This window comes from Phocoena phocoena, chromosome 5, assembly GCF_963924675.1.
Source record: "Phocoena phocoena chromosome 5, mPhoPho1.1, whole genome shotgun sequence".
Taxonomy (NCBI): domain Eukaryota; kingdom Metazoa; phylum Chordata; class Mammalia; order Artiodactyla; family Phocoenidae; genus Phocoena; species Phocoena phocoena.
In genome coordinates, this window is record NC_089223.1 from 90,550,209 (window position 1) to 90,572,968 (window position 22,760).

Genomic DNA, 22,760 nt, shown 5'->3' on the forward strand with positions numbered 1-22,760 from the left:
TACCTAATACATTTTAAAACAAAAAATTTGAATCTGTTTCCTCAGAGGGTCAATTTATTGAAAAGGCTTCAATGTAGCAATTTAAATTTCTTATCAGCAATATAATACAGTACTTTGAACCACAGACACAAACACACACACACACACACACACACACACGCACACAAAGAAATGCATTTTCCTCTTTTTTAAGGACATAATCTGTTTGATTCAGATATTTGAAGAAAATAAGTGATTTAGAATGAAATTCAGTTTTCAGCGAATTCCAACTTTTGATTAAAAAGAACACCCTAGAAACAGGTTCATTTAGTCACAGTGAAATCATTTTTGGATAGTTTCATTCAAACTGCTAATAGATAAACTAGCAGATTCTTACTCCCCAAGAACCTGGTTTTAGTATAAAGGCAGTACAATGAGCAATTAAAGAAAATACAAGGATAAAAGGTACAAAGTGGTTTGGAACTTAATGAACATATCCCCCAATAAGAACATACAGTTCAAATATAGAACCTAGAGATACGGAATTTAGTTAAAACCTTTGCAGCATTAACTTCATTAATGATTTAACTTTCAGTTCTTACAGGGCTCCCAGGCTAAACTAAATTTCTGTTCCGCAGCAAATCCCCTAATCACCTTTCCTGCCACATAGAGAATGTCGTTAGTGGATTGCCTGAAGTTCAGAAGTCAGGAGAAATGCAGCTAAGCGATATAATAATTTTACATTTATAATATGGATTTATCCTAAAGACAAAGTTGCAGGCAAATCTGAATTTTGCTTCTTAGAGAATTGCAGTTCATTTGGCAGTGCTCCAGCTTATATAAACTTGGCAAGGCTTATAGCACACGTGTTGAAAGATGTCAGATGATGAAGGTTTGTGTCCTGGCTGTACCCCATGCTCCTTGTGAAAATGCGAGGAAGTCGCATACTTTCCTTGGGCCCTCGTTTCTTCATCTGCGAAATGGGGATAATAAAATCTGACCTGTCTACCTTTCAGAGCTCTAATGACCACTTCAGCTACGGAATACAGAAATCCTACAGGAATGTCAGAATTCAGCTTGCTGCCCTAAAACTTTTACCTCATTTTTGTCTCATCGTGGCATATTCATATTCCCTTTAATGTGAGGATCTCAAAGTAGATTATTTTTGCTGATTATTATAATCACAAGAGAGATCAAGAGTCACAAAGCAATTTGCAAGTGTAGTCAGATGATCAAGGTTGTGAGTATTTGCTGCTTGAAACCTAATGAGGCAATAAACAATTATATCCATCTGAGTAGGGACTGCCACGAAAATTAAACAGGGTCGTCTCACTTGGGGGAAAATGCTATAAATTGGTTGTGATTATAGCACCAGCCTCCTCTCATGTCCATTGAGCTCTGGGTGCCTCCAAGGAGGCACTACACATATCAGTGTCTTGATGAGCAGTGTCTCACTTTCCTCTGCATACCTAGAACCACTCGATAATGTTGTTAAAGTAAGAATACTGCTTCAGGAGGTCTGGAATGGGGCCCCAGATTCTGAATTTCTGACAAGCTCCCAGATGCTACACGTGACTTAGTTACCTCTGCTGTAGAGTAGTGATTTCTCAAGGTATGGTCTTGAGGTGTGTATTAGTCTGCTCAGGCTGCCATAACAAAATTCCATAGACTGTGTGGCTTGAACAATAGGAATTCATTTTCTCACAGTTCTAGAGACTGGAAATCCAAGATCAAGGTTGGGGCAGGTTTTGGTTTCTGGGGGATGTTCTCTTCCTGGCTTGCAGACGGTTGCTTTGTCCTCACGTGGCCTTTCCTCCAAGCTACCTCTCTTTCTCCTCCTCTTCATAAGGCTACCAGTTCTATCTTAAATTGTGGACTTTAGTTAATAATGATGTATTATTGGTTCATTTGTAACAAATGTACTGCACCAATGCAAGATGTTAATAATAGGGAAAACTGGGCAGGAGGAGAGGAGGTGTATGGGAACTCTATACTTTTGGACCAGTTTTTCTGTAAACCTAAAGCTGCTTTAAAAAAATAAAATTTATTAATTAAAAAATAATTAGATTCCAAGACCTTTACCCCAAATTCAGTGAATCCATCATGGGGGATGGAGCACAGGTGTTTTCAAACCAAGCCTTTCGGTGATTCTCATGTACGCTGCTGTTTCAGAACCATCAGTAGAAACTGAAAGCTCTAGTTTTGTAATCAGATAAATGTGGGTTCAAATCTCAGCTGTAGCTCTTCAGAGCTGACTGACCTCGGGCTGCTTACCCTCTCTGAATCTCAGTCTCATTTTAAAATCAGGGTAAAAATAACTCTATAAAGTGATTCTTCTGAGTGTTAAGTGATATCTGAGTGTTAAGTGATATACCGATGTAGAGTTTTTAACCCAGGTCATCATAGTAAGCACTCAAAAAGATTAAATACTAGAAGGTTTTCCATTATTGTTATTAAGTCCTGATGAGCAAGGGAGAATTGTGCTGAAATGTGAGGGGCTTTCAGAAAAGACTAGACAATAAAAGTAATAGGCAATAAAAGATCAGGACCATAATAAAAGCAATCCTGGATGCTTCTACAACACTCCAAGGTTTATATATAGTTTCACTTTCATTACCTGACTTAATCCTGACAACGACCTTGCAACGCAGAAATTCCTCTTTTAACAGATGAGGAACAGAAGCTTAGAAACGATCAGTGACTTTCTGAAGGACACAGAGCTGGGAAATGTCAGAATCCACAGTTTCTAAATCCTAGACCAGGGTAGTAGTTTGAGGCTTCTTAAGTCAGACTGGTGGGTTCAAATCCTAGAAATATTGATTAGTACTGGTGAAAAATTGGCAAACCAGTTCACCTGAGTTGTAATGTCTTCGCTAGTTAAATAGGGATGACAACAGTGCTTTCCTCTTAGTGTTTTGTAAAGATTCAGGAAATCTGGGATTAAAGGCTGGCACGTGGTGAGTTTACTATATCTGCACCCATTTTACTGTGTCTGAACCATTTAATATGGCTCCTTGAGGGGACAGTATGTATCCATGTTACACAATGAGTCATCTAAGGTTACTCAAAGAAGTTGTGGGAATCTTTGTGCTTATCTTGGGGGAATGAAGCGGGGGAGGGGGGCTGGGATTGCTACAGCTTTTAAGGAGGAGCAGTGGGCTGGCACAACATGCTGTGGCATATGAAGCTCTTCTCTATAACCGTTGCGACATCTGAAGCGCCAATAAGATGCTGTAAGCAAGGCAGAGTCACCCTGGCCCTTCAGTCCCAAATACCAGAAATGACAGTAAAGGTGGCAACAAAAAGATGATTTTCCCTGTGATATTTGGCAATGACAGGATCCACATGAAGAGAAAGAATTCTGTATAAAGAAGAAATTAATTCCATGGTACCCAAGATCCCAAACAAGTATTCTAGGAACAATTTATTGCAAAGTTCTTGAGCACAGTGTCTACTTTACCTGATTGTGTTGCCTTCTTTACAGCTAGTCTAGGGATAAACACCTAGTAGGATCAAAATAGACAAATACTCATTGGATAAAATTTGAAAAGTGGGTTGGTCCAACAAAGTATTCTATGTATTTTGCAGATGGAAGTGGAGTTGTATATTACTTCCCACACTGTGAGGGAAGGTTGGGTATATTTGTCGTGGAAAAGGCGGTGATGCCTTTTCTCCTTTGAGTTCATCATGACAAAATAAGATGATGATAGTGATGATAGCTAAGTATCAGGATAGTGATAATAGTGGCAGCTCTTACTGAACTCTACCCACGTGCCAAGAACCTTTCTAAACACTTCACAGATGTTGCTTCATTTAATCTTTCCAACAGTTCATGGAAGCAGGCACCTTTACTTTCTACATTTTAGAGATGAGAAAGGGAGGTTATTAGCCCTTGGACACACTACTAGCATCACTTGGAACTGGGATTCTGACCCAGTCTGCTGGACCCAAATCAACACAGCTTTAGAAGCTATCTGACAGAAAATGATGGAATTTAGAGCTGGACATGTGTTAGCGATCATCTGTAGAGTAAAAGTTGTGAGAGTGGTTTCTGGAAAGAGTTTCTGCAGAATTAGAGATTCCCGTGTGCCAGGCACTGCCCTAAGCCCTTTACATCCACCGATTCCCTTAAATCCTCACAAAAGACCAATAAAATAGGCGCTGTTATTATCCCGTTGTTACAACTGATGTAAATAATTTGCACCAGGTCACAAAATTAGTAAGCAGTAGACTTGAACCCAGGTAATGGTGGTGTCAGTACCACTCCCGTTAACCATGAACTGAAACGAAAGTCAGAGGCATCGCAAGAGATCAAGTATGTCTCTCCAGGGGTTGGGGGTGGGAAGAGGGATGAGAACATGGCAGTTGAGACAGTCTCGGAGTAAGGGGCACGATTTCAGCTGGTGAAATTGTCTAAGGGTGGGTGTGGGTGCTGCACAGGAAGAGCCGGTGATTTTGCAAAAAGAATCATAAAGGGCTTCCACCCAAATCATGGCCAGTTGAGAGTGGGAGGGAATTTTATTTCAGTTAGCCCAGAGAACTGGTCAACTTGACCTTTCTTCTCAAAAGATGCTTCATGCCCTTGACTTTTGGGGACACAGAAATCAGCATTTTGATTTTGGTTTTCTCAAGTAGCAACCGTGGCTACAAGTGGTTTATTGATTTGTCTTTATCTTCCCAAACATCCCTGGCCTTGGTTTGCTTAAGAGGGCAAGTGACACTGCGTGATGAACTCCCCGGGGCGGTGAGCGCCACCTCCCCGCAGAGCTGCCAAGGAGCCCTCAAGTGAAACTTTCCCTATGGATGCTTGTCCGAAACGCCTCCCCAGTCTCCTCCACTCCCTCTCTCCAAGGTGCCATTCTCATCTCGGCCTTGCCCGCGCCCCTGGGTGGGAAGAGCCTGCCTTGCCTTTCCCAACACCTAGCCAAGTCGCATGACTGGTTCTAACTTCAATTGGGAAAGTTTCCAGCCTAGGAGTTCCAGGACTTTCTGGCGCTCTGCCCGGTTCTGGAGAAGGCATCTCCTTGCTCTTCCCATCTGGTGTCCTTCGAATTCAGCCTAACTTTGCGCAGCAACATCGCGAGCTCTAGCCTTGACTTGGAGCCCCTGGGGGATCCGGCAGCGCGTTCTCTGCGAAGGCGCGGTGCCCTCGAGCCCCTCTGCGGAGCCGGCGCTGCGCGCACCAAGAAGGGGTCCGGGAGGCGCCGCTCACAACCCGCTGGCAACTCTCGGAGTCGCCTCCGGTCTCCTTAGGGTCTGGCTACTCGGTGGCCAGACCCCCGCGCCAGCACCCCCTCCCCCATCCGGTGACTCGGCCGCAGGTGGCAGAGGCGGCGCGCGGAGCGGGAGAGGGGAGGGGCGCCTCGCTCCCGGGCTCTCGGTTGGCGGCTCCCGCTTCCAGCCCGCCGCCCGCGCGCCCCCGCCGCCCAGCTCCGCGCAGCGCCCCCGGCGCCCCCCTCTGGCCTCCGCCCGCACCTGCACCCCGCTCCGCGCGCTTCGCAGCCGCCGCCGCTGCCGTCGCCTCTCTCTCTCCCAGCGCGGCGGACGCCCCCGGGCTGAGCGGCGAGGGCGCTCTGGTGCTAGACCCATCTCCAGACACCCCTGGGCCGGTTGACTCCCGAGTCCCGCTCCTGCACCCCGCGTCCCCAAAGATGAATGTGAGGAGGGTGGAAAGCATCTCGGCTCAGCTGGAGGAGGCGAGCTCCACAGGCGGTAGGATGCAATAAGCATTGGAGCGGACGCCCGCTTCTACCCTCCTTCCCTTGCAAGCTCAGACGGGGACCCCTTCCCGGGCTGGGGACGCTTGTTGCCTCTGCTGCATGAGAAAGAGTCACCGGGGTGGGACTGGGAAGGGGAGGCGGCAGCGGCGGGAATGGGGGTGCGAAGGAGAGGGGGTGCATGCGAGGTCCAGGTCGGGGAAGAAGAGGTGTTTGAAGTGTGTGTGAAACTCGCCGGTGGCAGGGTCCCCTGCGATCCTGTGCCTACTTTTGCCTTCTCTGAAAATTTCCCATGTTGTTGGTGCATCTGCCAGGTGACTTTAGACCACACACTTCCTTCTCCTAACACCTGGGGATAAATGAGCTGAAATAGAGCTGAAATAGTATTGATCCTCTCCCTCCACGTTGCCTTTATGCTCCCAAACATTTCTTCATTAAAACTCTGTTTTGGTCCCCTGGTAATATACAGGCGGAATGTTTCCCAGTTCAGATGCTTCAGCAGAACCGTTTATGTCTTGTTTTTGCCAGCTCAGTTTGGTGTGTTCAGAGAAAATGGTCCTCAGTGACCCTTGGAAATAATTTATACATAGTACAGCCTTGGAAAGGTACTGGGCACTCTGTGCAAGGAGCTTGGTTTCAGAGTTTTGTGCATTCTGCGAAAGCAGGGAAAGGGCACGTTTTGATCAGTTTAGTGGTATCCGTAGCGAAATACAGGACGATATCTCCCACCCCCCTCAACCCAATGAAGCCTCTTCGGTTGAATCGATTTGTTTTTAGATAGCTTCAATGTGTATAGTTTTTTAGAGGAGCCGTAAATCGAATGAAGGGTGTTGTAGGGAACCTGAGAGTGCTTGAAAGCCGGACATTTCCCAGATTATATAAGATGAGGGGTCACACATGGCTATGAAAAACTTGCACTTGATGTAAAGTTGCAAGGAAAGAGGCATTTCCACGTTCTACCTGTTTATATCCAGGGAAATGGGGCCACTTCAACTTGAGTCCATCACCCTAATTTATGGACATTGAGATTTGGACACATTCCCTTTCTTCCCTTCCCTCCATTAGTTCAGGTGATTGTAACTGGGAGGACTCTAGTCTTCTTAGTATGTGAAATTTTAAAGAAAATGTCCTTGTAGGCTAGAAAAAATAATATGACGGTCACCTTTAAAGCCCCAAATTTGACTTGTAATGATGTTTAGTTTAGGTCTTCCTTGTGACAATAGCTGCCACTCATTGCAAACTAAGTATGTCTAGTATATATTTTATGAGCGATACTCATAATCTTGAAGAGACTGAATTTTTCAGAAAGGCAGTTTAAGTGTAGAGCGCTCAGTAGTTGTTGAGTTCATAGGCTCTCTGTCTTTGCAGTTCCTTTGACTCAGAATAGGGTAGGGAGCTAGCTCTCCTTTCAGGGACTTACTCATGCACAAGGCAATAGTAGGTACTCAAAGATAGAGAGGGTTGTAGGATCAGAAGTCCGGGCAACTGGGTGGCTTGCATCGTCCGGCCGCTCAGCGATAACAGCTTTTTGGCTGGGCCTAGTCTTTAATTGGCCAGATGGGGATTGAATCAGCACGTCTGGTCTATTCACAGTGCCATAGGTGACCATAATCTCTACTGGATAAAATGAGAAAAATGAAATCACATCTGGGGAGTATGATGTATTAAAAATAACTTTCAGTACCGTCTCTAGAATCAACATGTGTTCATTGTTCCTTTGGAGAATAGAAAGATGTTGATTTATATCTTGGCTCAGGTGGACCAAAAGGGAAGTGTTTTCTGGCTTGAATTGATTTGACACCTGTTTCTTGAATTGTACTCACACGTTTTTAGAGTTAATTGTTATAGAAGAAAAAAGAAAAAAAATGTTTGAAGCACCTTTTTTAAGCACCTTTTATTTTGTTCTTCGTGTAATTGTTTCAAGTTTATATTAGAGAATGATCCCCAGATATGTAGTCTATATTATTTTCAGCAAACATAAGCTTTAGTACGTTGGTGATTTGTGCTCAAATATAGGGTAGTCTTGACAATCCTGGGACAAGAAAAGTGTCATTTTTGAAGGTTTCAACTCTAGTTTCAATTCTTGTTTTAAAACAGTAGTCCCTGACCTCTTGTTTCCTTTCAAATAAGTGGGACATTAGCATAACTTCTTATGTGACCATGATGCTTTTCTCTTGAATATGTGCCTCTTGGATGGAGGTTTATAAAATGATTTAATTGAAATTTAAACAAAATTTAACTGGAGGATCAGACTGAGAGGAATGTATGAAGATGAGAGGGAAATCAGGAGTTGGAGAAGTGTGTGTGTGTGTGTGTGTGTGTGTGTGTGTGTTTTATGACCTGACTGTAGAGCCAGAGTACTGTGAAAAACAGTTTGTTGAGAAACACAGGTGAAAACTACACTAAAGTGAAAGTAGGGAGGGAAATGCAGGAAAGATGGGAGCAGGGTTGTGTTGCATTGCTAAAAGTTGAAAATAAAATAACTAATAAAAGCTCATTCCTCACTCTTTTCAACAGGTAATACGTTTAATATGCTAACTGATTAATACCACTTCTAAGTCACTGTAGTTGACACTTAATACTGCGCAGAACAGAAAGTGGACGCTTGTCAGTGACTTCATACAAGTAGAGAAGCTTTCTTCGGAATCATACTGCCCACTTTTACCCTCCCTCTCATCAGCTTCCACGTTAACCCAAAAGCTTGCCCCAAATATATTTTTCATGTCATTGTCCACTCCCATTATTTTGCTCCCCGGCTGTAAAATCAAACATAATCCTCCTACTGGTGGAGAGGGAGATGCCAATTCACTGGTGTACTTGAAAGAGAATCAGAAAGAAGGTCAGAGGAAATAGCCCCATAAAACTGTTCATCGGTGTCCTTAATTTGCGCCCTGTAACGTAGGGATGGCAGGTGTTATGTGATGTAGTCTACAGCTAAGAGTGGGGAGGGAAGTGGGTGTTTCAGCAGTTGCTGGAGGAGGTAGTAGAGTGGGCGTGGCCCGCAAATTGACCCAGAGCTGGACCTGGGTAATCAGAGGCCCCTCCCCCAGTCCCCTGTCCTTGGAATGTACGTTCTGCCCACTCTTCTCACAGCCCAAGCCATTTTCAAGGACACAGCCTTGAGAGAGTAACTTGTCGAGATCATCTGGGTGGTATACGTGACTGAACCTAGTTAAAGCCTCTATATAAACCTTTAAGAATCTGGTGGGCAGGTGTGGAGATCTCCTCGTCTTGCTTTGCCCAAGACAAGCCTTGTATTTAAGGTCACTTGCTTAGTGAGCCTGCCACCAGCCGATCTGGAGTGGTCCACCTCTTTCTTTGGTCTCTTTCTGTCCTCTGTGTATGGGGCCCAGTATCAAATTTCACCTGGGAAGCTCCTGAGTTTGGGAATCAACAATAGTGCAGTGAATAATCCTCTTCATTTTTGTATTGTGTGATGGATGTATCATGGCTCCAGCTTAAGTTTGGGGTTTATTAAGGATAAGGCAAACTCGGAGTAGTAATTCCACAAGGGTAGTAGTGAAAAGCCTATTTATTCTGAACCAAGGAGAAGCTTTTTATGGCACAAGGCATTATTCTGTTTTCTCTGTGTTGTTGGATGCTTTTTATGGCACAAGGCATTATTCTGTTTTCTCTGTGTTGTTGGATGTAAGAAGGTTCTAATCAAATGATATGGTGAAGTGTTAAAATTCAACAACCCTCTTCCCCTTGCTCCACTTTTTTTTTTCTGGCCAATGCTTATGCAGAGTTTCATAAAATAAGGCTACAGATGGTTTTGGAAATTAATGATCCATGCAATATCAAACATGTGTGCAAGATTTCTGTGGAATCATAGACCAGATAGTAGCTGAATCTTTTGAAGGTCTATTTCTGGGCTTAAAGTTTATGGTCCTTCTTAATCTTTTTTTGTCCATTTATTTGTTTTTCTTGTCCTCTCTGGTTTTCTAGAACATATTTCATGGCCGAGTGTGTTTGCTTACTTAAGTAAGCTTACTTGCTTACTTGCTTACTTACTTCTTAGGGACTTACAGGCAGATCAAAGAGTGCGTGTGTGTCTGTGTGTGTGTGTGTGAGAGAGAGAGAGAGAGAGAGAGAGAGAGAGAGAGAGAGAGTGAGAGAGAGAGAAGGAGAAATGGAGGTAAGGAGGGAAAATGAATTTTTAATTTGTTCAGTGGGCCTTTACCATCCTTAAAAATATTTTAAAGTTATGTAACTACATCTGCCACTACACATTTATTCACCCTTGGGCATTAAATCACTCACTTCTTTTGCAAAACTGTTCATTGCTTAAAGGTCCTAGTGGTCTTTTCTCCATTCACATTGTCCTGAACTCACTGCAGTCCTTCATGCTGTTTATCCACACTCCTTAGAAGACGGTGAACCCTGAGAGCAGAGCCGTTGTGTTGTGCCCACCACTGTGTCCCAGCATCTGGCCTGAAGCCTGACATACCGTATTTGCTCAATAACAGATATTTGTTGAATGAAGTCTCCTCCTACTCCTACTCCTTCCTCCTACTTCTCTCACATCTCATTTTCTGACCCTTATTTCTGCCTTTGCTCATTTTGTGCAACTTTGCACAAAGTTCTTTCTTCATTCTCTTCTCTCTCTCTCCTCCCTCCCTAATCTAATTGTGGTTTTGATGCATCTTACCTGGATGCAGAGGACTCCTTTGTCTATAGCTCTGGCCCAACCCCTTTCCACATTACCAGATGGACGTTTCCATGCCCTGTTGGTCAGACCTATGAGCAAGTTTTACCAGCGCCTCGAAATCAGTATGTCAGAAAAGACATATCCTCTCCTCTAAGAATAATTTCTTGTCCAAATTTTGATAATGGTGACATCATTTTCTGAGGTATGCAGTTATAAAATAAAGCAAAGTGTTTCCTTCTGTATGGTACTTCCTACCTTGATTCTTCCCTCCCCTTCCACGTGGAATCAGTCACCAAGCCTTACTAATTCTCTTCTGATTCTCTTCTAGCTTTTATGTCCAGCTCCCCCCTCCAACTCCCATTGCATCACTCAAGATTATATTATTTCCCAGGCCGTCATGGCTGTCTCCTATTTGCACTAAGTGCCGCTCCCCGCTCCCAACCAAATAAATTTACTAAAACCTGATTTGAGTCAGGTCCTTCTCTTTGTATGCAAAATCCTTGCCATTACTTATGGAACTAAAAATACTGTTTTCTTAGCTTGATAGTCAAGGTTTCCATGGTGACAGTCCTGTATCCCAACATTTTCTTTTCATGACTCTTCTAGGGCTACACCTTGACCTGCTAAACTGAATTGTTCTCTAGTCCCTACACCTATCTCATGTTGTACCTTCTGTTTAGAACGAACTTCCTGCCCCACCATTACCCACTGAACATTGTTGAATGCTCAACATCGCACACGTCCTTCAAGACTCATCTCAAATGCGTGTCCTTTTCAATGCAGCCTTACTGATTTCTCCCTGTGTCCTCCCTGAAGAATTACACTTTGAATTTTCGTTGCTCATTCTCCTTCCATTTTGACTGATATCTGAATAACAAGGCAGAATACGCTATGTATATTTGTTTGGTGTGCAGTCTTAAGTTGTAACTCCTTGATGGCGAGTACAATACATGAATTGCTAAGTCTTGTACCCCTGCGGATGACTGGCACAGTGCTTCAAAAAATAGTAGGTGCTTAAAATGTAGTTACGGAATTTAAACCACACTGCCCAATGGTAGACCCATCAAAGACCCAAAATTACAATTCACCTTTGTTTGCTCGTTCAGCCGCCTACCGGAAGTGGAGTTGTTTCTTGGTTCTGTCTTTCCCATTCAGTGGGCCAGGTCTGTGAGCAGAGTCCTCTGACACCAAGATAGTGCTGTTCGGAACTGTGCACGTTCTTGCATCTGTAATGCATGGCTGTGAGAGTTTACATCATTTCCAAAGAAGAGCTTAATAAGTAACCAGTGTTTTCTGTGTATTTAGAGCAATAGGCAGTGTCATCTTTGGATACTGTTGCTATGACTGTCCCTCATCCTTAATACCTTCCAGACTTATCACCCCTAGGATCGGTAGTTCACGGGACCCCCCAGTTAGTGATTATCAGCTCTCCTGGTTCCCCTTCCAATAAAAGAGTGGAAACATGAGTTAAGTACTCACTCTGAATCATGACCGTGATTGTCGATACTAGTCTGAGTTAGTGTTACAGAGAATAGGCCTTAACGTTTCCCAACCCAGAGCCTAACTGGCTACACCACCGTGTCTGCCATTATTATTACCATCATTATCTTCATCAGACGATAAATCCTTTCGTTATAGCAGTGGCTGTGGAAAGGAATGGAAAAACTGAAAGATCATTCAATATATACACATCCACTTCCTCCGGCGCATTTTCTTTCACATCAGACTTCACAGAATCAGGCTGTGTTGGGAGGGAATTGGCAGAGCTGCGGAAACCATGGCAGGGCTGAGATGAGATGAGGTTCAGTATTTTTTACTCTCACCGCTGGGGCTGTCTCCCTTCTTGCCTAGTTTCTTTGCTGTAGGCTGCTCTATACACATACATATCCACGTATCATTAGAAAGTCTGAAAAACAGGGAGACTCTCCGCGTTTACACATGTAACTTCTTTGTACACTCTGACCATCTAATGAATAATGTGAACACGGATATAAATGTAAAATTTGCCATATTGAGCACTTGGCCTTCATGCCGATATGTTAAGGGCTGATTTTTCTTCTCTAATGGACACAGCCAGTGTGGTTGGATGACTGTCCCATTGGAAATAGGTTGTCCCTTTGGATATATTATTGACCTTTTGGAAACTTCTCTCTCCTACATAGTCTACCCTAATTATTTATTTAGGTAAAAATAAGTAGTCAACCCATTTTACAGTAACAGTGCATAACTTTTTGGTTACCTGGAATTTGGACTAGCTAGTTAGGAAAGTGTCCCCCCAGGTGTTCAGGCAGTGTCTGCTCATGAACAGTGGATAAAAAGTCTTCAGGGAATTCGAACTGGCAATTTTTTATAGATCTTTACTCTAAAAAGGTTTTGGAGAAGCAGTAGACTTCATCCCCAGATGTCAACACTTCTTAATATTTGAAGGATCTTTTGAGTGAAGCAGCTTATTTAAGAAATGACATTCTCTGTAGCCCAAATAGGAATCAAAATCAGATTTGACTGATATAGTAACTACTGCAGTCTAATGACTATGCATGCTTCCTCCCTTCCTCCCCCTCTCCCTCCCTCTCTCTTTCTCTCTCTCTCTCTCTCATGTCTTCATTATATTAGCATCTGCACACTGTATTACAGATGCCCGGGTGCCCTGAAGAATGTCCCCAAATATGATTTTTTTTAAACCAGAGAAAATGTGACTTCCAAAAGTCTTCATGAGCTTCATAGTAAAATTGGGTGAAAATAGCACATGTAGCTATTAAACTGACCTACATCTCAGAATAGATATCCTGCCAGGGGCTTTATTTGGGGTTGTAACTTTTTTGTACTTTAATTAAATTTTCAGTAGAATACCATGAGAAACTACTCACAAAAAAATTAATCTAGCCCATACCTCTTATCCATGTTTTGTACGTGGTAAGTGCTCCAGGGAAGTGTTGAATGAATAAAAGCATTTTATATTATGGTTATACCCTAAAGGTGGAGATACCCTCTCGTACTCCAATCCGTTCCATCACTGTGGAAATGGGATCATTAGGTCTCCGTGTTGTGTCTGCAGGGAGTTTGGAAAAAAACCCAAACAATAATATAGAAATAACAAACAGACATTTCAAAAATAATCCAGTCCTGAGAACAAGTTTGATTTAGAGCAATTTTATTTAATTCAGAAAGGTGGGAACATGGGAACATATAAAATAGCTACTGAGTATCACGTTGCTGTTCCTCTTTCTTCACCTATAAGTTGGTGGTGATTATATCCATTTGTAGGTTACAGGGATGCATTCCGTAATGATGAAATGAGATTAATCAGCAAAAGTATGTATTTACAATGAAACTACTTGGTGCTGGGATGAGTGAGATGTAGAGACTGCCTTTAGAGACCTTACGGTTTATTCAAGAGATATTTACTGAGTATGCACCAGGTATTTAGAGTCGAGTAGGGGAGAAATAAATAAACATGTATATTTTAAGATATTCGTTGCCATACAGACATAAAGATGAAGCGAGATGGATGTTGAAAAGCAAGATTACCTCCAGTTGATAATAAGTGCCATTCCTTTCCAAGTGGATGCAGTGAAAGCAGTGATATTGAACTTGATTTTTCTCTCTTTGGGATCTTACAAAATAAAGATATCAAAAGAACTGAGCTCAAAATTCTATATTTGTTCTATCGTCCAATATTTTCCTGCCTTCCATTCTCCTGTAATATGGGTTTATGTGTCCACCACTTAAATACATTGTGACATTATCTAAGCCATTTTAAAGATTTTTAAAACCTATGATGCTGGGAGTCTGTGAAGAAGTGCACTTTTTTCATAAAACAAACATGATTTTGATGCTTGGAGAATACAAAATGAGTAATAACTTCTATTTAAAGGTAGTCACAAAGGAACTGAAAATGCCTAGCTCTTTATTTGCCAGTTTAAATAATGTTCTGGTAAAGGAAGAGGCATTTCAAGTTAGTGTAGGATTTTAAAAAATTAAGTAGAGGCATGGACATATATACACTACCAAACGTAAGGTAGATAGCTAGTGGGAAGCAGCTGCATAGCACAGGGAGATCAGCTCGGTGCTTTGTGACCGCCTGGAGGGGTGGGATAGGGAGGGTGGGAGGGAGGGAGACGCAAGAGGGAAGAGATATGGGAACATATGTATATATGTAACTGATTCATTTTGTTGTAAAGCAGAAACTAACACACCATTGTAAAGCAGTTATACTCCAATAAAGATGTTAAAAAAAATTAAGTAGAATATCACTCTAATTCTTAAATGTGACTTTATAGAGTCAATCATTTATCATAAGGATATTATTATACCTGATTTAATACTGTGAGCACTTGTGAACATCAGATTCGCTAAGTCTTTCTTGCATCCTTTCCAAGAATTCCTCAAATACTCCTTTTGTATCATCTATTTCCCCAAACGCCCTTTAATTTGAGGCTTCCTTCTGGGCTGCGTGGTATTATTGCAATCTGTTTCCTATTTCCTTTTCTCGCTTGGTCCAGTTTCATCATAGTTTCCTGCTGAAGTTGTGATTTCTGAGAGAGTTGGTGCAGGTTCTGAAACACAGGTGCCTCACGTTAATTTGAAGGTTGTGGGGAGGGAAATCTTGGGAAACAAGAATAAAATAATGAGAGTTCAGAACCAGGCGCTGGGAAATGTGGAAAAAGGAAGGTGGAAACTGTAAAATACAGCCATATGCGGGGACACAGAGGGAGAGAATTCTCCTGCTATCTATTTAAAGAATAAACCCCATTTTTGATGGTGGTTTTATAAGATAGTTTTTAAAAAGGCAGCACATCCTAAACTGCAAAACTCAAAGGTGATATAAATGCTAGTGCTTCTGACATAAGTACCAGATTTGCAGTTAAACCATATAAAACCTCCTAGTTCAATTAAAGTTGTGGGTATAGATTCTGAATGAAAATTGGTCACTACAAAACCTAATACTTTAAGATTTTTGTTCACTTCTCAGGATAAATACAATGTAAAATCTACAAACACTACACTGGGAAGATTGAACTGTAGAAATAATTTGTTAGAAACACTGCAATTTAAAGCACAGTTACGTTTATCTTGGATCCCTGATCATGAGATTGTGGCTTTTCATAAATATCATTAGAATAGAATTTCAGATCTCAAGCAGTGACAGTTATAACTTCTTAATGCAATTTATGTTCTGGTAGTTTCAAAATAGTTTTGAGGATGCTATTCAACAGTCCTTTGAAACACATTGATCAATTACCTACTAGAGGAGGGACACTGCAAGTCAATATTTCAGAAAATAAAAAAGCATGTTAGTTGTTTGGGAATTAAGCTTTTAAATCATATCTTCCTTCTCCACCCCAGAATTCTACTTGATCTGAATTGTATATTGATTAGGTAGAGCATGTTGGCTTATCTCATTTTCACAGACACGTGCTAACTAAATACTTTCTAGGACCCTGGGGTAAGTCCTTGATGGAGGATATCAGAAGCTGCAGTCCTTGTCTTCTATGAAATAACAAGCTGAAGGAGCACAGAGTACACCTTTCATAATCACACGGTTTGTTACTAAGTGATATGGGTTTCAGAGTCACATAAAATACAAAACAAGTCCTATGTGGAAAAACTATCTAGTAGACTAGATAATATTGCTACTCCACGTGTCAGTGGGGGATTCTCCAAATGGGAGGCAATTTATTCTTTTGTAAAACGTATTAAAATACCTATTATTTGTCAAGTATTGTTCTAAGTACTAGAATACAGAGGTGAAAAATATCCCATGGGAAACCCTGAATCTAGTTAAAGAGATAGACATGTGAGATGGTAATTGGAATGTCAAAGTCTTAGGGCAGCACTAAGCACAGAGTGCTTTGGAAAGACATATATGAGTCACCTCATTCAGGTAGGTAGGATCACAGTAAGCTCCCTAGACTGGATGGGAATGGAGGATGAGAATGAGTTTTCCAGGTAAAGACAGCAGGTGGGACGATGGATGTTTTAGGCAGGGAACGCTGTGGTTCTGAGGCTGGTTCTAAGGAAACGTGGTGGTACAATCAGGGGACAGTGAGAAGTCCCATGTTCAGTGAAGGTTGGGGTAGAAGGAAGATGGAGAGCTGGAGCAGTAGTCAGCATCAGGATGTGAAGGCATCGGGGAGCTACTGATACATTTCAGTCAAGAGCACAGCATGATCACATTTGCACATTGGGAAGATTACTGCAGTGATGTGGCAAATGGACCGAAGGGGAATGAAACAGTGGGCATGGAGACCTGCTGAGGTAGAATTGCAGGTGAGACACACTGGGATCGTAGTAAAGCACTGGTGATGTGGTGGAGGATGGAGGGTACACATGAGATAAGCAGAGGATGAGACCAGGAAGACTTGATGATAGGTTGTAATTGGGATTGACGGAGAAGTAGCAGCCTGGGTCATCTTCTAGATTTGTGGTTTGGGTGACTGGTGGGTGACATATGTTTATGAAGATGGGAAATACAGAAGGAGGTTTAGTTGAAAGAAAATGAGATCAGTTTGGGACTGTAACATTTAAGAGCTTTCGGGATATCAGAATGGAGATGTCCAGTAGGTGCTGGGCTGTAGAAATCCGGTACATACGAGTGAGATTTGATTCTGTAGACAGTGGGGAGCCAGTTGAATTTAGGAGTGACAGAATGAGGAATATTAATTTTGCATAGCTGTGTAGGCTGCACTGTTGACAAAGATGTCATTAGGAGGCTGTTGTATTAGTCTAAATGAGGGAAAATAAATGTTTGAACAATGGTAAAGGCAGTGGGAATGGAAGGGTGGGATGACTGGGAAGGAGAAAGATGGGGAGATTGGTGACGAGTGCCTCGTGGTGTCATGATGTAGAAGCAAGGAAGGCAACAGGTTTTGGGGGGTAAGATAGCATGTTCATTTTTAGAAATATTGATTTTGATGTGCTAGGTGAGCATCCAGGTCAAACTGTCCCAAAGGCAGTTGGAAACATGGAGTTCAAGTTTAGTTGATTTTAGAGAAGCACACATTAATTAAGCATCCAGTGTTGTGATGGGTATTGGGAATAGAGAGATAAATGAGCGATGGCCTTACTCCCAAGAGGCTGGCTATCAAACTAAGCTGGCGAGTCAAATTTGGGAGCCAGTTGCAAATAGGTAAAGGTAATTGAAGACATGAAGGTGAGTAGGGGACAAAGTTTAGGATTAGAGCTATGAAGAATAAGGGTGGAAGATGGGTGTAAAATCAGGAAAACGTGTGGAGAAGAAATTGGAGAGGAGAATGTTATGGAAGTCAGTGCCCCGCACACGGATGGCCCATACTTGTCAACCAATGGGGAATAAAAGAGTTTCAAAAAGCCAGAGCTAGTTAACAGAGTGAATTGCTGCAGAACGTTAATGGAAGATAAAGAATGGGGTCTAAGGATAAGACTCTGGGGTCAGAGCTAGGGTTCAGGTACGGTGTCTGCTACCCTTGGAAGCCGCGTGGCCTCTTTGTAACTTAGCCTCTTTATGTGTGCCTGGAACATTCTTGCCCCATATACTCCATTGTTTGTTTTGCTTCCTCACTTTTTCAGATTCCCATTAAAATATTACTTCTCTGATGACTTCATCTAATATAACAGTTCAGCTGTGTCTCCCTATTCCCTGACCCTACTTTCCTTCATAGCTTTTATACTATATTTTTTCAAAGAAAAAAGATTACATATACTATACGACTATGATATTGTTTATATATACTATAATGATATTTATATATACTATATTTTTGTGTCTATGTTTTTTACTATCTTCCCTATTAAAATTCACTCAAATGTATGTTGAATGGTAAATCAATGAAAAGAACCCATTTCGACAGGTTGCATTGAGGACGAACTGAACTAATGTGTATATCAAGTGCTCAGCGTGGTGCCTGGCAAATAGTTAGGACCTGATGAATGTGAGTTGTGGTCATTTTTGTAATTATATTGGACTGAGAAAAAGCCCTTTAATCCCGAGGATGGGCGGTCAGGAGAGTGGTGAGATTGGGAGTGTGGGGGCAGTTATAGAGGGAAGGAGTTGTGAGGAAGGGCACTTTCTCCTTGGAAGGGGTCAATCTTGTCCTCTAAGGCAGAAGGGAAGGAGAGGCAGTCCTGGAGGGGTCTGCTGCGGAGCACCCTGTGGAGGAGCTGGGCTGTGAGTGGCCAGGGGGGTTTAGAGAGGTTTCGAGGAAGCATTTAATGCGTGGCATGAAGGGCTTTGCGGGGACAGCAGTTTGCAGTCGGTATTGGTCTGAGAGATACTGAGGCTGAGAAATGAGATTGGGGAGAGTCTCAGAATGGTGGATTTTATCCAGTGGACAACGAGTCAAGGTTTCTGAGAAGGAGGATGGCATAATAAAAGCGACGCCGTAGGAAGAGTTGTCTTGTTTTGGTGTGAAGGAAGGACGAAAGGAGGAGAGGGTTCAGGTGGACAGGTGAGCTGAGGAGACATTGCTGTTATCCAGATTTTAAAAAGGATTGGCCACTTGGGGAGGGGTGTTAGAGGGGAAGAAGATGAATTTGTCAGAATTCTTGTGGCATTATGGGTGGTCTTTGTAACTGATTGAATGTGGGTGTGGAGTTGGGTGGGAGATCAAGGAGCAGCGGGGTCAAAGATGTACACATAAGCAGACTCCATACTCGACTTAGGGGTCTGAGTAAAGGCCTTTGCTTATGATGATGGGAAGCTATTATCTGGAAGACAGAGGAAGGAAATTGTGTGTGTCTGTTGTGTGTGTGTATATGTAGGGCCAGAAGTACTATGTTCAACATTATATTTGGGGTACCAAAAGTGTACCCTGGTAAGGGGAACACCAGGTAGTTTTGAATATCCCTTTTATCGACAAATGAATTGAGGCTCAAAGGGGTTGAGCAGCGCACCCATCGCCACACAGCTAGTGATGGGAGAACAGGGATATCAACTAAGGCAATACTAATTGAGACATTCTGGCTACACAGAATATGCCTGGATGGGGCAGGGCTGTGGGTGAGTGAGGAGTGGCACTCTGGGCTGACCTGATATTGTTCTGGAAGGGCTGGGCTAAGCTCAGCAGGTACAGTGCCTATTGCCCTGTTTTGTGGTACATGGAGTTAAAGGGCAAGTGACCTGACGCAGTTCCATGTGGATTTCTAGATCATGTCCAAGGTAAAGATCCAAAGCCAGGACCCAATTCAAGTGATGCTGCATGGGAAACGCCTTGATACCCAGCTTTGTGGGTTGGGAAAAAGAACCATTCATGCTTGAAGGGTTTGAATGAAAACAACCTGCAGGGCCTCCCTGAGCCTGAGTTGAAGGGCTGATGGAAGTGATTGATGTGGGCAAGCTAGTGGCAGGTGAGGGTCTGGGCAAACTGGGCATTGGAAGTGCCGTACACGGGGAAGCTTTTGAAGGATGTGTATTATCCCATGAAAAGATATGATTTTGATTCGGAGAGCATTCTACTTGCACAGCTGCCCTCGCTCCATTGCCTCCCCTCCCTGGACTACTTGATTCTGCATCACGTCTCCCACCCACCCTGTGGACACTGGGCACAGGCAATCTTGCTGAGGCTAACCAAATGAGACTATATAGCATTACTGCAAGCCATGGACTCCAGCCATCATCCTCCATCCTGCCACAATAAGTCATGAATCCTATTACTACTGTTCCTTAAGGAATACAGTTTTAATTAATTGTTTGGTATCTGCCAAGCCAGAGTAAAGAGGCTGTGCACACTTCCAGGACCCACAGTGGTGTTCAAATATTTGTTGACCAATGGATAATGAAGTGCCTCTAAATGTACTGACAGAAAAGCAGTCAAATATTGTTATAACTGTTAGGTGAGCCTCAAAATTCTGCCATCTTGAAATGCAATAAGCAAGCACTTAGGGAGCTCAAAGAAATTTTTTTCCTTCTCTTTCTCTCCCTCTCTCCCTGAGTCTCAGGACACACTTCACTCAAGTTCACTCTAGTCAGCACATTTATTTAGCATGTATTATAAATCAAACATTGTGCTGGGTGCTTGGGGGATACAGATACCACCTCTGTCTACACAAATGGCTAGCAAGGAGTAGAGACCTTCAACAATGCATTAGCAGCAGGATGAGAATTTCAGAACAGTAAACAAAAGGTGCTATAGGAACACATGGGAAAAAACTGAATACGTTTTAGGGGTCAGAAAACAACTCCTAAAGGGAGTGTAAATTAAGTTGACCCCTGAATGATACTTAGAGGTAGAAACAAGATTGGAGAACATACTTGAACTAAAAATGTCCAGAAAAAAAAAAAAGAGTGAGAGACTGGAGATAAATGCTGAAGAGGCAGGTAGGGCCAGATGGTTGAGTTTGAGTTTTATTAAAGACTTGGACTTTACCCTAAGGGCAATGAGGAGTGATCAGAGGTGTTAAGCAGGGGAACAAAATAACCAAATAACTACATCACATCTTCTGGCCTTGGGCCGTACACTCAGCAAAAAGTGTAATGCGGTTATCCCGGTGACCAGCAAACTGTTGATCTTGCCTTTCTGGCATCTGAAATTATTTTCTTGTTCTTTTTTGGTATTTTGTTTTTCCATTTACCTTTTCTCTTCTGCCTTGCCTACCATCTGAAATCTGATTCTTTTCTGTGATTTAGAACTCTTGGCTAGCCATGTAGTGTCTAGGTCAGCAGTCTCCAAGGTGTTCTGAACTTGTACCCTATCTGTAAAAATATTTGGAGCATGTACTTTCATTTTTATAGGTTTCGTCATAAATTATACACATACTTCAAGAAGTGTGTATACTAATTATTAGTAAAGCTTAACTTCTTTCTTTTCTTAGGTAATAATAAGCATGCTGGAAAGAGTCATGTCAAACCCAAAAGGTTTGATCCTGATAACCTCTCACGGAGGCATTTCTATCTATTCTTGACTAGTATAAAGAGAAGAGTGTAATATACTTGAGTTTATAGCCTAGGACAAAACCGTGAGTGGCAAAGAACTATAAATGATGTGCAGTTATCAATGGTTAACTTCCATAAGTATTTATGTGTTTACTTCTACAGACATCAAGTGTTGCAGGGTAATGCTACCTTGCAACGCTGTTATTAACTATTCACCCTTCCTCAGTGCTTCGGGCCAGTTGCAGCCATCCCCATCCCAACTGAGAACTTTTCTGCACTGTTCGGACTCATCTTTGTCCTGATTTGTTTCTGGCATACTCTTTCTGCATTCTGAGTTTTCCACTGCTTCATGCATGATGGATGTTACAATTCCAGAGAAGGCTCAATCTCTGTCTACATATACCCCAAGTTTACACGAGACACACATGAGCTAGTGTCCGCTAAATTGAAAAAAATAAAGTGGAAAACTCAACGCAGAAAGAGTGTGTTACAACAGTATGGGTTATCAGCACTAACGTATGGACATTTTCTGACTCAACCACAGAGAGCTCACCTGTTATTATTTCTATTTCATGAACCCATGCAGTGTGGGTCTGATGCCTGCTGATTTGCGGGGAACCTGGGTCAACAGTGTCTACCCAATTGCAATGTGTAATTGCAAACCCTTTAATGGAAAGGTTCCTTCAGGCCTTCATGGGAAGGGATAATTTCCATCAAGGAAGGGCTGAGCCTTAAATTTTAAAGAGTCTATAGGATGTGCACATGTGTGTAACTGGTACTCATGGGGTTGCAAAGGAGTGAAAGATAAGATCTAGTTGCAGAGGATGAGCTACAATGACATGCGAAAGCCACCACAGTCGTATGTGTTAACATTCTCATTTCGTGTTAGACTTACTAATGATTTAAACGAACACCTCCAAATCATGCCTCAGATTTGCTGACTGCAATTCAATCCTCTGGAATTTTTTAGGCTCCATGAGCGTAGAGATGGGCTATTTTGTTCACTGTATATCCCATGCTCCTTGAACAGGGCCTTCCCGTAGTAGGTTCCAAATGTTTGTTGAATGAATCAACTATCACAAAAACCAGCAGAAGAGAGAGAAAGGGATTCCGAAGTAGTTAGAACAGCCTGTGCCAAGGCCCAGATTTTTATGAAAACTCAAACCGCGTCCAGGGAATGGTGAGAGGATCCAGGTGGACTGAATATTGGCAGTGTGGGGAGATATACCCCAAAGTGAGGCTGGAAGGGTGGATGGTGGTAGATTGTTTCAAGCCATTGCATTTTTGCCTGGGGAGTTAAAATTAAAATATGCAGGCAGTGGGGAGCTATTGAAGGATGTTAAGCAAGGGAATGACACTTATTTGTGTTTTAGGGAGAAATGATGGATATAATTCCATAGACGTCAAGGGGGCTGGTTAGAAAAGTAGGGCAGACAGTTTGGAGTGGGAGACCTGAATTAAAGCAATGTGGCAGGTGGAGACAAGGTGATGGGTTCAAGAGTTGTGTTGCAGTAAGTCACTAAACATTGGTATGCGGATAAGAAAAGTAGGAGTCCGGAAGCTG

At 42.5% G+C, this 22,760-nt stretch overlaps 1 protein-coding gene across 1 annotated transcript in view; it reads left to right on the forward strand.

Moving 5' to 3' along the window:
* Positions 1-5,486: 5,486 nt before the first annotated feature.
* KCNIP4 (potassium voltage-gated channel interacting protein 4) overlaps positions 5,487-22,760 on the forward strand; it is a 1,210,338-nt gene continuing 1,193,064 nt past the window's right edge. The window contains exon 1 of the mRNA XM_065878086.1: positions 5,487-5,691. Coding sequence (XP_065734158.1) covers positions 5,631-5,691 — 61 coding nt within the window. The 5' untranslated portion in view covers positions 5,487-5,630. The remainder of the gene's footprint in view (positions 5,692-22,760) is intronic.